General features: G+C 44.7%; 2 protein-coding genes across 6 annotated transcripts in view; one reads left to right on the forward strand and one right to left on the reverse strand.

The window, feature by feature from the left end:
- LOC311084150 (neoverrucotoxin subunit beta-like) overlaps nt 1-18,414 on the reverse strand; it is a 53,382-nt gene that overhangs the window by 2,284 nt on the left and 32,684 nt on the right. For all 5 annotated transcript variants that reach the window (XM_084116054.1, XM_084116053.1, XM_084116056.1 and 2 more), the window contains one exon: nt 3,915-5,639. In XM_084116054.1, coding sequence (XP_083972180.1) covers nt 3,915-5,639 — 1,725 coding nt within the window. The remainder of the gene's footprint in view (nt 1-3,914; nt 5,640-18,414) is intronic.
- LOC311084192 (uncharacterized protein) lies at nt 5,650-14,530 on the forward strand. Its single transcript, XM_084116099.1, has 2 exons — nt 5,650-8,403; nt 10,598-14,530. Exons 1-2 carry the CDS (start codon nt 7,590-7,592, stop codon nt 10,975-10,977), a joined length of 1,194 nt encoding a protein of 397 aa, XP_083972225.1. The 5' UTR covers nt 5,650-7,589; the 3' UTR covers nt 10,978-14,530.

Below are 18,414 nucleotides of genomic sequence, written 5' to 3' on the forward strand. Positions count from 1 at the left end.
AGCTACAGAACGTCACATATTTACAAATCTTTCATAGCATAAAGATATCTGTAAAATTTTCCTTTTACCTAAATATACCCTTTTTATACATAATTTAAACATAATAAAACGTAATGAACAGAGATGTGGCGGAATTTGGAAAATGACGATTTTAGAAACAATACAGCATTAAAAAGATGTTTTGAGCCGCTAGGTTAGGCCGCTACGCCTAACACATAACCATTTCTTCAAACTACGTAACGTTATGAAGAAAAACACAACAGACAGACAAGTGTAATCACAATCATTTATTTATTGTGAAAATGTCAAAAGCGCCAGCAAAAGTCGTTTATATGACGATGTGTCAGTCGCAGTATGGATTCTAAAGATTAGGATTACAGCAAGCAAATAAAATTGTCTTTTGTGAATTTCTGTTGTGTTTTGGTGTTATACGAGCGTATGGGACGCTCAGAGGGTTCGGTAAGCACTAGTAGAAATGGTAACGACTGAGACAAATCAGACACAATTATTTGGTATATGTACCAAAAAAATCTTCAAACTTCACTCTGGGATCTGTGGTCCCATTCCCCCAAACAGGGCAAGACGGTCCTAGTTACTATGACCACAATTTAATAAGTGTGTTTTATTGGTGTTAAAAGAATGTGGCCACATGCTCAACAGAGAGACAATGGGAAGACAGAAACAATCTTTAATACAGACTCTCCTGCATTCATTTATCGATGAACTGATTAACATGAAATTAACATGCATTCCAGAACATTTTGTGAATGATTTACTGTCTTGTGTTGTGTCTTTTAATACTATTATCTGCTGATACTATTATCTCTTTGATACTATATATCTTATTATAGAACCCACTTATACCATGTTTGGTCTCTATAAATTGGTACTTTGAAGATCGAAATGATTGTGTACATGATCTGCCAATAGCTGTGCAATATATTAGTATTACAAGAATCTTTCTTAGTTTCATCATCAGAAACCAATCCAGCTGCACATGCAAATGAGCACGCTTAGAACAGAGACTCATAAATCTTCCCCACAGAGGAAACTCCTGCCAGTAATTCCACCCTACTTATTGGTTTAGCCAGCCCTGCAAGGTGTGACTTTTGCACCGCCTGCTATGCTCCCAAGCTCCCAAAGGGAGTCAGACTGCCTTTTCTTCAATCCAGAAAACTGTAACCTTACCATCACTGAACGGGCAACTATCAACTCTTGGCATTCTCGGCACTTCAGGATGCCGTGCTGTCCAGCGTGGCCTCAGCAGGCCCGGGCCGCAGGCTTCGACTCACAACAGCCATGTGCTCCCTCAGGAGAAAAAGGACTCTCTCAACCACAACAACAGCGTCGAAACCCCCATGCAAGTTCATCATATCTTCTCCGTCCAGCAGAGAAGAAAACAATTGCAACTTGTACAGTGACATTTGACACTCAATTTTCAACCACTTCAAGAATTGTCCACTGCACACAGACCATGCAAGTATCAATTTAATGAGGTGCTCTGAAAATGATAAGCTGATGGTTCTTTTCATAGTTAAATAGTCTTTTCCATAGTTCCATTTCCTGTTTCCAATTCCATATCACTCACCATTTTACCTATGCATGTATGAATGTATGTATGTTTATTTAGTGTTAGTTATGTTTGTGAGTTAGTTAATAAAACTTGTGCACAATATGTATTTGGTTCTGATTCTCTGCTTGCAACAAAGTCCCTTTTACGATCTTGATCTTGTTACATGCTCTAAGCGCTGTACATGCTAAGGAATAATTATTTTTCGGTGGCCATGATAGATACACTTTTCTTAGAATAAATGAATAATCAAAAGAGTTCATTGGAACTGATTAATTGATTGTAATATTAATTTAGCTGTTAATCTAGTATTATTAATATTAATCTAGCTAATTATTTAATCTAATTAACTGACCCGAATATTAATAATTAATCATAATTGGTCGGCATCCATTAGTTCACTTTCAAAAAAATGTTTTGCTGATAATTTACTCACCCCTCGTCATCCAAGATATCCATGTCTTTCTTTCTTCAGTCGAAAAGAAATTAAGGTTTTTGAGGAAAGGTAGGGAAGGGCAATTTTTTGTGACCTTTCCAACATGATGACGTAATGCGTGGCGCATCTCAGAGATGGTATAAGATGGGCGTTTGTGGTTAAAAACTGTATATATATATATATATTTTTTTTTAGAAAATGACTGATCGTTTCACTAGATAAGACTCTTATTTCTCGACTGGGATCGTGTCGAGACTTTGAAGCTGCATTGAGACGGACATATTTGAACCTTCAAAGCGTTGGTTGCCATTGAAGTCCATTATATGAAGAAAAATCCTGGAATGTTTTCCTCAAAAACCTTAATTTCTTTTCGACTGAAGAAAGAAAGACATGGATATCTTGGATGACATCGGGGTGAGTAAATTATCAGCAAAACATTTTTTTGAAAGTGAACTAATCCTTTAAGAGTGAACAGTTTTTGTGTTTTAAGTTGATTGTTTTTGTGTGTGTGTTTTGTTTATGATTCTTGTTGTTTATTTATTTTATTTTTATGTCAGCTATATCATCTGGTGCTCTTTGGTCTGTTTTAGTTCAATTTTCTTTTAAATCACAGCTTCATCGGAATGGTACGAAACTTGGTGACTTTTATTGCATTTGGAATGTGAACACACAAAAAAATTGAGGGCATGGTTCGAGCAGGCTAAGTGGTCATAAAAAATGTAGTCACACTTGTGAAATCAATAATTCAACCACAATGCAGTAAAAAAGTGGACAGCAAGAAAGGAATTACATTCTAAAACATCAATAGTGCAAAACAGACACACACACACACATACACACACAAACACACACACACACACACAGTTATACACACAAATGAACTGTTAGGGCTACTACCATACAGAAAAAAAGAGTCAGAAGACTGAAATAAGAGGTTGAAATGAGAGCTGTGAAAAAGCATTCCTGTTTATTTTTGTTACATTTCTATTGAATTGTAATGTTATGTGTAACAAAATGTCTCTGTATTCAGGTTTGGCTGTAGTTATAATAATGCAAAAACATAATCCAAAAAAGGTATTATTTGAGAATTTCTTTAAAAAAAATACATTCAAATCCACATCTTAAAAGTAAGTAATTTTGTCCAAAAACTACAACAGAATTCACATGCCTCTCTATAGAGAGCTAACAGGCATCTTGTGGTAACACCATGAAATTACAATAGATGGCGCTAATCTGCCTTCAAAAATTGATTTAAAAGGCAAAAATAAATCTGCCTATTTAATATTATTTTTTTAGAATTTTTATATTTAAAATATAAATTTCTATATTAATCTGAAATACTGCATTAATTGAAAAAATATTTAAAAAAAATGTGAATTTGTTTTTAAATTATTTTCAATGGCAAAAATGGACCATAATTAATAATTACCATAAAATCCTCTCAAAATACAATTTTATATTTTACAAATTTGACAAAATAAAACAATTTCAGGTGTCTGGTCACTTTTGACCGCGAAGAGAATAAGTGTGACTCGCGAATGAGGAGCACCAGAGGGTTTTAAATGTCCTATTGGTTTTCATACAGAGAAATGTACGTGTCACTTGTTCAAGGCTTTGTATTGTTTATTGTGAATGTCATATGATTAAGTATATTAGCCTACATTAGACATCAAATACATAATATACTCTGCGTCTTTAAGGACTATTTGTAACAACATGAACAAAGGAAATAATACGTTCATATATACAGTCAAGTGGGAAACACTTTACAACATGTTACACATTTAATTATAGCCACACATGCTAGGAAATATGGTTGTCAATGCAAACATTGACTGTGAATGAAGTGTAATATATATATTTTTAAAAGATAAAGATTAATGCAAAAAAAGTGCATATAACACTCACCTGAAGGCTGTATGGGGCTGATAACGTCACTGGCTTCACTCACTCCCACTTTACCCACTATCCTGTAGCAGATCGAGTACTGCTTTCCAGACTCCAATCCAGTCAGAATAAAGACTTCATCAGATGTGTTTATGATAATCCACTGTTCCTCGGTGCCAGAATCTGCGTTCACCTGCTGGTACTCCACTCTGAACTGCACAGTTTCTCCAGTTGGGGACTTCTGCAGTTTCAGAGTCACACTGTCCGGCAGGACCTGCTTCACTTCTGGTGGAGGAGGCTTCGACACGGGCTGGAACTGTGTGTCTGTCAGCTTCCCTGATTCATACAGATAGATAGAGGAGCCAGGACTGGAGGGATCGGAGATGGCAGAAATAATTAATCGATATCTCTTTTCATCTTTATTAGCCTCTGAAAAACTTCTGAAAAGAGATAAGTTCTCTCTCATCTTTGAGATGACATCAGGATCGTTGAACCACTTTCTGACAGCTGCTAACATGCTAGAACGCGGTTTCATTCCCACATCTAGCCCTTTAAACTCATCAGATTCCAGAAACTTCTTCATGGCTGAAAGATACGAGTCTTCATACTTCAGAGATGTGAAGGTCAAGCACACCACAACATCAATACTAGGATCAAGGAGGATGGTGTTGAGACTGTTTGAGTCTTCAGTATTGATTCCCTTCAGTATTTCAGTGTGAGAACTTAAGAGGTTAAGTTCAGCCTTTGCATGATCTAACCACTGGTTAAGCATGCTAGCATTAAAGGGGGAGCTGTAGTGGATCTTCAGGATGTCTTCCAATGAATTTTGCTCCATCTCTCCTCCTCGTATAGCAGGCAAGACCTTGGCCACTTCTTTCAGGAGCAGCGTTTCGTAAGTGCTAAGAGAGCCCTGAAATAAACGGAGCCTCTCTTTGATGTCTTTGAAAACATTTACCAGAGTTTTTCTGGAGAGGTCGTTGCATGTCCTCTCTACTTCTTCCAGCCCCTCTATTATATCTTCAGTGTTGGAAACCAGACTTGTGCTAATTTCTCTCTTGACCTGAGCTGCTTTTGTATCCAGTAGAGAATGAGGATAGAGCCAGACTTTTATTGGAACTGCATTCTGTGTATTCTCCTTCAGTATAGTGGGGAGCTTCTTGTACACCTCTAGGGCCTCCATGTAAGTGGTGGGGTTCTGCTCAAGGCGGACGTCACCATGAAATGTGCAGGCGATATTCTCAGCCACTTTCTTTTGACCATCTGTCATTTTTACAGCTCCGTGTCCCTCAATGGAAAATTGAGGAATCTTCTCGACCATGACATTCAGTTCTCCCTCAATCTCCTTCTCGTCTTCCTCTTCTGTAAATGTCCGATCAAACACCATGACGGCCTGAGCTCCGTATAGTACAGCAGTGACCACATGAGTTGCAGTTTTCTGGTCAAAGACCTGAGGGTAGGTGATCTGTCCCAACTGAGTCATAGTGAGCTGTTCGAATCTTGTGGTTTCACTGTAATACATTGTAACTCTGGACTGTTGGTTTGAGGATCTGGTGTCACGCAGGAACTTGGCAGATCCTCCCACCTCTACCAGCCCTGCCAAGAAGCTGGCCTTCAGGGAAGCACTCACATCCAGGAGACTGGACTTACTGGAGAGAGAGTCAGAGCTACTGAAGTTCAAATCTGTCCTTGGCTGTGGACGACTGTCCAAATCTTCTCTCAATGATTTCTTATCCCACAGAGTGACACCTGAAATGAGAAATTACTTTTAGAGTTACTAGTGCAAAATACCCGTGCAAAATCAGTTTTTGTGTGTGTTTTTAGTAATTGTTGGTTTGGTGTATTTGAGTGCTCATTGTTACAATTACACAGCAAAAGTTCAGTGACATTTTTATTTGTGCATGGTAGAAAGCAATACTGATACTGACATAATGACATACAATAAATGTGGAAAATTGAACTACACGATTCAGGGAGCAGGATACACAGTGAACTCCGAGAAAACGCTACTTAAAGCTGCAGTGTGTAATATTTAGCGGCATCTAGTGGTGAGGGTTTGCGGATTGCAAACAGCCAGTCACTCACGGCTTATCCCTCAATTTGCAAACTCGAAGGAGAAGCTACGGTGGCCGACGTAGGATAAAAGATGTCGTCATCTGAGTCTGAGTCAGTAGAGAGTAGCAAGTCAAGCAATGGGGTTTCTTTATATTATATTTTATATTAAATTATATTTACTTAATTATTCAGTAAAACCACATGTTATTGCGATTGTTATTTTTACTTGTTCATCATTGTGTTAGTCTTTTATTCACTGACTTTACCATAGCTTTTTTCCATGCTAGTTAGTATAAGATAAGAGTTATGGATAAGAGCATCAAAGCAGCTAGGTAAGGGGAAATAGCTAACGTTACGATGTCCGAGGCATCGTTCAGACACCATGTTTTTACAAAGCCATAGTCAGGTGAGGATCAAGGGTCTTATCAGTGAAAACCCCTGACCACTCGGTGAGTTTCACGTCTTTGTAAATGAAAGTTTAATACGTTTTAGGAAGGATTGTTCCAGTGCCCATAGGCAGCCATTCTGTAGGTGGGCGGGGGGAGAAGCAAAAGAAACCTCGGGACAGCAGCATGTGTCCAAATTTTAATCTTAACCGCTCTATTTCATCAGAAATGATCTGTAAACAGGGCTTTAAGTGTAAAATACCGAACTTGTCCTTTAAAGTTGGAATACCTTACCTGTCCAGCAGAAAACAGGCAACTTTGGCATCGCTTTGAAAGCCCTTTTCCCTCATAAGACCCTTTCAATCGGTGAAAAGCCACACCGATGTTGACCTGGGATTTTTGCCTAACGTTACGTTTCTACCTTATTTTTCTGGCTTCATCATACTTTCTCTTCTTCGAAGCAGATTTACCCTCCGTCGGCTCTTGTCCTAAACAATAACTGTGGTCATTCATTTTCCAGAAATTCTGCTGCGTGTTTTTCTGCTGCTTCTCATTCAAGTTAGTGACGAAACGCACTCTGTAGCGCTGTTTGTTCGCTGTCGGCTACGGTAGAAACATGACATCACAATATGTCGACCTTCATAGAAGGGGGTGCCCGCGGTTATGTAGATATAAATGACTCATTCTAAGGTAATAAAAACATAACGGTTCATTAAGTAAGGTCTTTATACACCACTGAAAACATAGTTATGGATCTTATATTGCATTTCTGTCCATAGATCCTCAGAAATATCACACATTGCACCTTTAAGCTCTGCTGCTTTCTTCGACCCTCTCTGTCTCTGATCCTGTTCTGTGCTCACACAGTGTGTGTCAGAGGGGGAGTGGCCAGCTGTGCTCACTCAGTGTGTGTGAGAGGGGGAGTGGCCAGCTGTGCTCACTCAGTGTGTGTGTGAGAGGGGGAGTGGCCAGCTGTGCTCACTCAGGCTGCATTCGAAACCGCACACTTCCCTACTATTTAGTATGGGAAAAAGAGTTGGCGAGCGAAAAAGTATGTACGAATCCAAAAGAGTAGGTGAGAATTACCTGGGTGACGTACTAATTATCGCGAGATTCGGACTTAAGTGTGTTCGAATATGCCTACTTTCATGAAAGCTCTAGCATTAAGTTCTGCCAGGAAGACTTAATTGTTACGTCACTCTATTTATCTATCCAATCACATTCCAACACTTGTGGTATAAAAGATCGGTACTTACTCATGTTTGAGTTCGCAGATGCTGACGCTTCAATTCAGTTGCTCGCGTCAGTTGCCGACCAAAATATGTCTAAAGACACGCAATTTGTTTGCGACTACTCTGACTCTGACGATGACTTCGTCGCACCATCTCCCCCCGCTGCACGCCGCAGCTCACGCATTCAGAGCCGTATTTCTCCGTGGGCACAATGGTCTTCTGAGGATACAATTAAAGCCCTCGAGGAAGCCGGCATACCAACTAGCCAAGGTCTCTCTAAAGAAGATCTACACCTTTTGGCCCAGAACACCTTGGGCACTCCACCTGTCTCTATTTCATCAAAAGCTTCAACTTCGGCAGCTCAACCTAAACCAACCGGCAAGAAAAGATCAGCTAAATCATCCTCACCTCATCCAGCAAAAAGATCAGCAATACCTGCTCGGCTACCATCTTCTCCGCAGTTCGTTGAAACTTCAGACACGAATTATCAGCTCATTTCTGCAGTGCAAAGCCTTGCTCAAACGGTCAAAGGATTGGAATCCAAAATGTCATCTCTTGAACATTCTTTCACGAATTCTAACCTCAGCATAAACCCGGCCACGATCCCTTCAGTGATTCCACAGTTCTATTCTCTCTCTTCAGGATTAAGCAACCCCTCGAACGAGCCTTCTACATCTTCTACTTTGCCTACTCAGACGCCTTTTCAAGACGTTTCTGCACCAACGGTTTCCTCAAACTTCAACTTATCCACAGCGGTTCCTGCTCAAAATTTTGGTAGGCGTTTTGTTTCACCAGCCGCTGTTACGGTGTCACCTCACCTAAGAAACAACATCATCCAAGGTAAGGATGTTAATTTGGCTACTTTACTGCTTCCTTCACCCGCTGCCGACAGGAAAATGGTTGACTGTGGTGACGTGGCAGTTCTTCTTAAAACCTCTGATTCTCGCCTTCAACGCAATCTCTCATTTGGAGAATTTGTAATTGCTTTCAGCATCTACAGAGACATTTTGTGCCAAAGTTATCCAGAGAGAAGGGAAGAGCTAGATCTATACTTGTCAATGATCGCGGATTTCAGCCAAAGATATGGGGGCACGTTGTTTTACGAATATCACAAGTCCTTTTCTGCTAAATCTGCTTCCTTCATCGCACTCTTTAATTCAAGACTAGACTGGTCAGTTACAGACACTGAACTGCTCGTCCGGCATTTCGGCGGCCAAAAAATCTTGGCTTGCGCTATTTGCAGCGCGCACGGTCATTCGGCTTCATTTTGCCCCAAAGCATTCGCAAACAATGATCCGGCTACTGTCCGTGGTGCTGAAAATGTAAGAACCCCTTCAAGCAGCAGAGGTTGCCATATTCCACTTTTCAATGGTGTTCCTGTATGTTCTTGATTTAATGAATCTGTTTGTACATATCCTAATTGTAAATTTGCTCACATTTGTAGTTCTTGCAAGGATCCGCACCCGAAATCTGTCTGTCCACGCCGGTACAGACCCGCATCCAAAGGGAAAGCCCCAATACAGAAAAAATTCTGAATAGTCACCCATCTACTCCTATCAATATCCCGAACCTTTCAAGTTACCTTTCTTCTCACCCTGATCCGGTTTTTGTGGATTATTTAATCACCGGCTTGTCCCAAGGGTTTCGGGTGGGAGTTCTTTCACACCTCTCTGCCTCTTTTGTGGTAAAAAATTTGCAATCAGCCAGAAATGAACCCGACGTGGTTTCAGCACTATTAGAGAAAGAGGTTAATAAAAGATATGTTATTGGCCCTTTCGCTTCTCCTCCTTTCTCTCCTTTTCGGATCAATTCTATCGGGATAGCAACGCGTAAATATTCCGGCAAAAAACGGCTCATATTTGACATGTCATCTCCTCATTCCTCTAACGTTGCAAGCGTTAATGAATGTATTCCTCTAACTCCTTTCTCTCTACACTATGCCTCGGTTGACAATGCAATTCAGTTAATCAAGTTAGCTGGCCAAGGTGCTTGGTTAGCTAAGGCTGACATTACAGACGCTTTCAAAACCATGCCAATCCACCCTTCCGACTGGCATCTTTTTGGAGTTAAATGGGATTCAAAATTCTATTTCGCTGTAAGGCTCACGTTCGGGTGTAGAAGTAGCCCTCACATATTCAACAGTCTCTCCGAAGCTTTGTGCTGGATCCTGTTGAACGTCTGTAAACTTCCCTTCGTTTTGCATTTACTGGACGATTTTTTGTTGATCGATTTTCCAAACTCTCAATCTCCCACTCTCGACATACTTAAACAAGTATTTAGTGATGTTGGCGTTCCCCTCTCTGCAGAAAAAACACTGGGCCCCTCTACTTCGCTCGAATTTCTAGGCATTTCTCTCGATACGGTCAAAATGCAAGCGTCTCTTCCTCACGAAAAACTCCTAAGGATCAGATCCTTTCTGGAACTTTTTTCCTCCCTACGTGTCGTTTCGAAACGTTACATACTTTCCCTGCTCGGCCACTTAAATTTCGCCATGAGTATAATTCCACAAGGAAGGGCTTTTATTTCTCGCTTGCTTACACTGGCTCATTCTACGCAAAACCTAAGTGATTCGATTCAGTTAGATGAAGGATGTTTGTCTGATATAAAATTTTGGACTCGTTTGATAAATGATTGGAACGGCATTTCAGCAGATTTACATCTATTTACTGACGCTGCCCCGTCCATCGGATTCGGGGGTTTCTTTCAAGGTCAGTGGTTCGCAGAGAAATGGCCAATCGCATTTCCTGCATCTACTTCTGGCTCAGTATCTTCCGCGCTCTACGAGCTTTATCCACTCGTTATAGCAAGCGTAATTTGGGGTCCAGCGTGGTCAAGGAAACGCATTATGATGTTCTGTGATAACGAAGCCGTCGTTGCCATCATTAATAAAGGCAGATCATCTTGCCAGACGATTATGCCTTTTGTGAGACGCCTTATCTGGCAATCAGTCGTTTTCAATTTCATCATTAAGGCTGTTCATATACCCGGACATTCCAATGTTATTGCTGACGCACTTTCTCGTTTTCGTTTTCAGACCTTCAGACGGCTTTGCCCTTCAGCCAATACGGACCCCACACCTTGCCCTCACCTATCGGCAGCAATGTTAAATTAGACGACTTAGTTACATCAGCGAGACAATATATGTCTAAAGGAGTAGCTCCTTCTACTTTTAAAGCTTATACTTCCGCTTGGTCTTCTTTTTTAATGTTTTGCTTTTCTTTTCAGATTCCTTTATTTCCCATTTTGCTTACAACTGTCTGTTCCTTTCTCATTTTTAATTTCGAAAAACGCAATCTTAAACCTTCTTCTATTCGCAGATTACTCGCAGGCATTCAATTCTACGCAAAATATTTTAATCCCGATTATCCAAGTCTTTCTCTGCTACTTCCATTCGGCTTTTGCTCAAAGGTATAAGTAAATCCTCTAGTAATTCTCCAGACAAACGATTGCCAATTACTTTGCCCTTATTGCAAAGATTAATCACTTCATTACGTAACGGACTTTTTTCTACATATACTAATATTTTATTAGAAGCCGTGTTTCTAACTGCTTTTTATGGATTTATGCGTCCGGGGGAATTTACTTCAGCAACCAATCATTTCAATCCTGCCCATGGTCTTTCTTTTTCTGATTTACGCTTTTCACCTAATTTCTTTACACTTTTTCTCAAGCACTCTAAGAGTGATTCTGAAGGTTTTGGTGTTACTCTAACAATTTCTAAAATTGACAACAATTTCTGCCCCTTCTCATCTATGCTTAAATTTCTTAAAATTCGCCAGAGATCTTCAGAACTTTCCCCTCTATTTATCCTACTTAACGGAGCACCCCTTTCTAAAGCCTGGTTTAGGAATCACCTAGTTTCTGTCCTTAAAAGCTGCAGCCTATCTCCCTCCCAGTATACTGGGCATTCCTTCAGAATCGGGGCAGCCACTACAGCAGCTGAACGTGGCATATCTACTGCAGCCATCAAGATCCTGGGCAGATGGTCTTCCTCTGCATTCGAGTCATATATTAGACCTGATCCAAGAATCATCCTCGAAGCTCAGCAAGCTCTACAGTAATGGTCCAGGTAAATTCCTATGCAACTACTGGTGGTGGGTTTAAAAAAAAAAAAAACCTTTTATATGTGGTCTTTCAATCTGTGTGGCCCTGCGGCCTTGTCTTTGTGGTCTAGCAGACCGTGTGGCCCTGCGGCCTTGTCTCTGTGGTCTATAAGGCCGTGTGGCCCTGCGGCCTTGTCTCTGTGGTCTATAAGGCCGTGTGGCCCTGCGGCCTTGTCTCTGTGGTCTAGCAGACCGTGTGGCCCTACGGCCTTGTCTCTGTGGTCTATAAGGCCGTGTGGCCCTGCGGCCTTGTCTCTGTGGTCTAACAGACCGTGTGGCCCTGCGGCCTTGTCTCTGTTGTCTAGCAGACCGTGTGGCCCTGCGGCCTTGTCTCTGTGGTCTAACAGACCGTGTGGCCCTGCGGCCTTGTCTCTGTGGTCTATAAGGCCGTGTGGCCCTGCGGCCTTGTCTCTGTGGTCTAACAGACCGTGTGGCCCTGCGGCCTTGTCTCTGTGGTCTAACAGACCGTGTGGCCCTGCGGCCTTGTCTTTGTGGTCTAAAAGGCCGTGTGGCCCTGCGGCCTTGTCTCTGTGGTCTAGTAGGCCATGTGGCCCTGCGGCCTTGTCTTTGTGGTCTAGCAGACCGTGTGGCCCTGCGGCCATGTCTTTGTGGTCTAGCAGACCGTGTGGCCCTGCGGCCTTGTCTCCGTGGTCTAAAAGGCCGTGTGGCCCTGCGGCTTTTTCTCTGTTTTTAAAAATAACTATCAGCCACGTGGCGTTCCATGTTCACGCTTATCAAGTTAACTCTTGTTCTTCTACTTTCTAGGAACTTCAGGACACAAGACTGGTGGGTATTTATTTTTTTATTTATTTTTTCCTTCGTTTTGGGGGTTTGGTAGGCTCCGTCCAGGTGGAAGCATTCTTCCACTCATTCTTTGGGGGTCGGCTGCGCCCCTGCCTTGATCTTCAGGCAGGATATGCAGAGTCCGGACCCTCAGATTGCGAGCTACGGACGGGGCCTACGCCAAAGAACTTTATTGCTTGCTGGGTTGCTAATAAATGGATAATTGTCACAGTATTTATTCTCCCGAGTCTTTCTGGTAGAACTACTATATAGTAGGTGAAAAGAGTATGTGAAGGAAGCAGTACGTTCGAAACATCAGTATTCATAAAAGAGTAGGCGAGAAGTTCCCGGATGGCTTACTGCTTCCGGACAGATTTTTGAGTGCTCAACCGATGGATACTTTTCTATCCCAGGAGGCCACGCGAGAGGATACGCCATTATTAAACATTGCAGAGATTGGCGACGCGGGTGCTTTCAAATGTGAGTAAACACGGTTCCTTGTGTTAAAATTGCATGTGTTGAACTACTGTAGAGTAAACTGTTGAATTGTTGAAGGTGTAAAGACGTTACACAGTATAGTATAGTTGTGATTTTGCTGTAAAAACATGTTTTATTATGTATAGCTAACAGGGGAGCTCCAGTAAGGACAAGTAAGTTACATCTCTAAAGTGGATTTACATAAACCATATACATCTTAAAGATGCTTATTTTAAATGTCTGTTTACATCTGACAGGAAAATCTTCAGTAAGTATTGCAGAAGAGCACATCACAACATGAAATAGACATCTGAGTGATGAATGTGTTCTATTATGTAGAATAAATCTATAAAGTAACTAAACAAGTTATCTGTTTTATTTGTCCATTAGTAGTTGATAAATTGAGGAACATTTATGTTGGATAAAAAGTTAAAACAACCTCAACATGTAAATGTAGTGTTGAGCTCATAAATCACAGAGGTAATGTGAATCTTGTCTGGATGTTTCAGGGACAGATGAACAGATCAGACCAGACCAGTTTATCAGGTGAATAAAAGGAAAGATGATGGCGGCATTTGTGAAAAAAAGTTTTTGTCTTCTAAATAATACTGAAATCAAATGACATTGTGTGGTTAAAATGACTGCATTTGTGTTGTGTTTGTGCATTTTTGTAGGATCTGAAATGTCAGCAGGCTGGTGTGAACACTGAGGATGAGGAGCCCAGAGCTGAATCCTGGAGATGGTGCCATGGACAAGACCCTCCATCACTCCACCTGCCCTTACGAGACCCTCCATCACTCCACCTGTCCTTATGAGACCCTCCATCACTCCACCTGCCCTTATGAGACCCTCCATCACTTTACCTGCTCTTACGAGACCCTCCATCACTCCACCTGTCCTTATGAGACCCTCCATTACTCCACCTGCCCTTATGAGACCCTCCATCACTCCACCTGCCCTTACGAGACCCTCCATTACTCCACCTGCCCTTATGAGACCCTCCATCACTTTACCTGCTCTTACGAGACCCTCCATCACTCCACCTGTCCTTATGAGACCCTCCATCACTCCACCTGTCCTTATGAGACCCTCCATTACTCCACCTGCCCTTATGAGACCCTCCATCACTCCACCTGCCCTTACGAGACCCTCCATTACTCCACCTGCCCTTATGAGACCCTCCATCACTTTACCTGCTCTTACGAGACCCTCCATCACTCCACCTGTCCTTATGAGACCCTCCATCACTCCACCTGCCCTTACGAGACCCTCCATTACTCCACCTGCCCTTATGAGACCCTCCTTCACTTTACCTGCCCTTATGAGACCCTCCATCACTTTACCTGCTCTTACGAGACCCTCCATCACTCCACCTGTCCTTATGAGACCCTAGATCACTCCACCTGCCCTTACGAGACCCTCCATCACTCCACCTGTCCTTATGAGACCCTCCATTACTCCACCTGCCCTTATGAGACCCTCCATCACTTTACCTGCTCTTACGAGACCCTCCATCACTCCACCTGTCCTTATGAGACCCTCCATCACTCCACCTGCCCTTACGAGACCCTCCATCACTCCACCTGCCCTTACGAGACCCTCCATCACTCCACCTGTCCTTACGAGACCCTCCATCACTCCACCTGCCCTTACGAGACCCTCCATTACTCCACCTGCCCTTATGAGACTCTCCATCACTTTACCTGCTCTTACGAGACCCTCCATCACTCCACCTGTCCTTACGAGACCCTCCATCACTCCACCTGCCCTTACGAGACCCTCCATCACTCCACCTGCCCTTACGAGACCCTCCATCACTCCACCTGCCCTTACGAGACCCTCCATCACTTTACCTGCCCTTATGAGACCCTCCATCACTTTACCTGCTCTTACGAGACCCTCTATCACTCCACCTGTCCTTATGAGACCCTCCATCACTCCACCTGCCCTTACGAGACCCTCCATCACTCCACCTGTCCTTATGAGACCCTCCATTACTCCACCTGCCCTTATGAGACCCTCCATCACTTTACCTGCTCTTACGAGACCCTCCATCACTCCATCTGTCCTTATGAGACCCTCCATCACTCCACCTGCCCTTACGAGACCCTCCATCACTCCACCTGCCCTTACGAGACCCTCCATCACTCCACCTGTCCTTACGAGACCCTCCATCACTCCACCTGCCCTTACGAGACCCTCCATCACTTTACCTGCTCTTACGAGACCCTCCATCACTCCACCTGCCCTTACGAGTCCCTCCATCACTCCACCTGCCCTTACGAGTCCGTCCATCACTCCACCTGCTCTTATGAGTCCCTCCATCACTCCACCTGTCCTTACGAGTCCGTCCATCACTCCACCTGTCCTTACGAGACCCTCCATCACTCCACCTGTCCTTCACTCCACCTGCCCTTACGAGTCCCTCCATCACTCCACCTGTCCTTCACTCCACCTGCCCTTATGAGTCCCTCCATCACTCCACCTGTCCTTATGAGTCCCTCCATCACTCCACCTGCCCTTACGAGACCCTCCATCACTCCACCTGCCCTTACGAGACCCTCCATCACTCCACCTGCCCTTCACTCCACCTGCCCTTACAAGACCCTCTATCACTCCACCTGCTCTTACGAGTCCCTCCATCACTCCACCTGCTCTTATGAGACCCTCCATCACTCCACCAGCCCTTACAAGACCCTCCATCACTCCACCTGCCCTTACGAGACCCTCCATCACTCCACCTGCTCTTATGAGACCCTCCATCACTCCACCTGCTCTTACGAGACCCTCCATCACTCCACCTGCTCTTACGAGTCCCTCCATCACTCCACCTGCCCTTACGAGACCCTCCATCACTCCACCTGTCCTTCACTCCACCTGCCCTTACGAGTCCCTCCATCACTCCACCTGTCCTTCACTCCACCTGCCCTTATGAGTCCCTCCATCACTCCACCTGTCCTTATGAGTCCCTCCATCACTCCACCTGCCCTTACGAGACCCTCCATCACTCCACCTGCCCTTACGAGACCCTCCATCACTCCACCTGCCCTTACGAGACCCTCCATCACTTCACCTGCCCTTACGAGACCCTCCATCACTCCACCTGCCCTTCACTCCACCTGCCCTTACAAGACCCTCCATCACTCCACCTGCCCTTACGAGACCCTACATCACTCCACCTGCTCTTACGAGTCCCTCCATCACTCCACCTGCCCTTACGAGTCCCTCCATCACTCCACCTGCTCTTACGAGACCCTCCATCACTCCACCTGCTCTTACGAGACCCTCCATCACTCCACCTGCCCTTACGAGACCCTCCATCACTTCACCTGCCCTTACGAGACCCTCCATCACTCCACCTGCCCTTCACTCCACCTGCCCTTACAAGACCCTCTATCACTCCACCTGCCCTTACGAGACCCTCCATCACTCCACCTGCCCTTACGAGTCCCTCCATCACTCCACCTGCTCTTACGAGACCCTCCATCACTCCACCTGCTCTTACGAGACCCTCCATCACTCCACCTGCCCTTACGAGACCCTCCATCACTCCACCTGCCCTTACGAGACCCTCCATCACTCCACCTGCTCTTACGAGACCCTCCATCACTCCACCTGCCCTTACGAGACCCTCCATCACTCCACATGCCCTTACGAGACCCTCCATCACTCCACCTGCTCTTACAAGACCCTCCATCACTCCACCTGCCCTTACGAGTCCCTCCATCACTCCACCTGCCCTTCACTCCACCTGCCCTTACAAGACCCTCTATCACTCCACCTGCCCTTACGAGACCCTCCATCACTCCACCTGCCCTTCACTACACCTGCCCTTATGAGACCCTCCATCACTCCACCTGCCCTTACGAGTCCCTCCATCACTCCACCTGCCCTTCACTCCACCTGCCCTTACGAGACCCTCCATCACTCCACCTGCCCTTCACTACACCTGCCCTTACGAGACCCTCCATCACTCCACCTGCTCTTACGAGACCCTCCATCACTCCACCTGCTCTTACGAGACCCTCCATCACTCCACCTGCCCTTACGAGACCCTCCATCACTCCACATGCCCTTACGAGACCCTCCATCACTCCACCTGCTCTTACGAGACCCTCCATCACTCCACCTGCCCTTACGAGTCCCTCCATCACTCCACCTGCCCTTCACTCCACCTGCCCTTACAAGACCCTCTATCACTCCACCTGCCCTTACGAGACCCTCCATCACTCCACCTGCCCTTCACTACACCTGCCCTTACAAGACCCTCTATCACTCCACCTGCCCTTACGAGACCCTCCATCACTCCACCTGCCCTTCACTACACCTGCCCTTACGAGAACCTCATCACTCCACCTGCTCTTACGAGTCCCTCCATCACTCCACCTGCCCTTCACTACACCTGCCCTTACGAGAACCTCATCACTCCACCTGCCCTTACGAGACCCTCCATCACTCCACCTGTCCTTATGAGACCCTCCATTACTCCACCTGCCCTTATGAGACCCTCCATCACTTTACCTGCTCTTACGAGACCCTCCATCACTCCACCTGTCCTTACGAGACCCTCCATCACTCCACCTGCCCTTACGAGACCCTCCATCACTCCACCTGCCCTTACGAGACCCTCCATTACTCCACCTGCCCTTATGAGACCCTCCATCACTTTACCTGCCCTTATGAGACCCTCCATCACTTTACCTGCTCTTACGAGACCCTCCATCACTCCACCTGTCCTTACGAGACCATCCATCACTCCACCTGCCCTTACGAGACCCTCCATTACTCCACCTGCCCTTATGAGACCCTCCATCACTCCACCTGCCCTTACGAGATCCTCCATCACTCCACCTGCCCTTACGAGACCCTCCATCACTCCACCTGCCCTTACGAGATCCTCCATCACTCCACCTGCCCTTACGAGATCCTCCATCACTCCACCTGCCCTTACGAGACCCTCCATCACTCCACCTGCCCTTACGAGATCCTCCATCACTCCACCTGCCCTTACGAGACCCTCCATCACTTTACCTGCTCTTACGAGACCCTCCATCACTCCACCTGCCCTTACGAGTCCCTCCATCACTCCACCTGCCCTTACGAGTCCATCCATCACTCCACCTGCTCTTACGAGTCCCTCCATCACTCCACCTGCCCTTACGAGTCCGTCCATCACTCCACCTGTCCTTACGAGTCCGTCCATCACTCCACCTGTCCTTACGAGACCCTCCATCACTTTACCTGCTCTTACGAGACCCTCCATCACTCCACCTGCCCTTTTGATGGCACCAAATTTTCGAGTATAAAATCAACAGTTTTCTCCAAGGGCGAATGTTCGCGCAGCTACCCTTTGTGCAGACATTATAAACTCTGAGGAAACCCATAATATGAGATTTTTACACAGGAAAAAAGAACCTACAAGGTTGAATATCTTAATATATATTTTCTTAAATAATTCATTATAATACATTTAAAAATTATTTTTTTG

Source organism: Abramis brama, assembly GCF_963993115.1.
Source record: "Abramis brama genome assembly, chromosome: 1".
Taxonomy (NCBI): domain Eukaryota; kingdom Metazoa; phylum Chordata; class Actinopteri; order Cypriniformes; family Leuciscidae; genus Abramis; species Abramis brama.

Bases quoted from the DNA above. Each gene is read 5' to 3' on its own strand.
- LOC311084192 (XM_084116099.1), top strand. From the start codon at position 7,590: ATGTTTGAGTTCGCAGATGCTGACGCTTCAATTCAGTTGCTCGCGTCA. The intron at 8,404-10,597 runs GTAAGGATGTTA...TTTCGTTTTCAG, and splicing joins AAGAAACAACATCATCCAAG to ACCTTCAGACGGCTTTGCCC.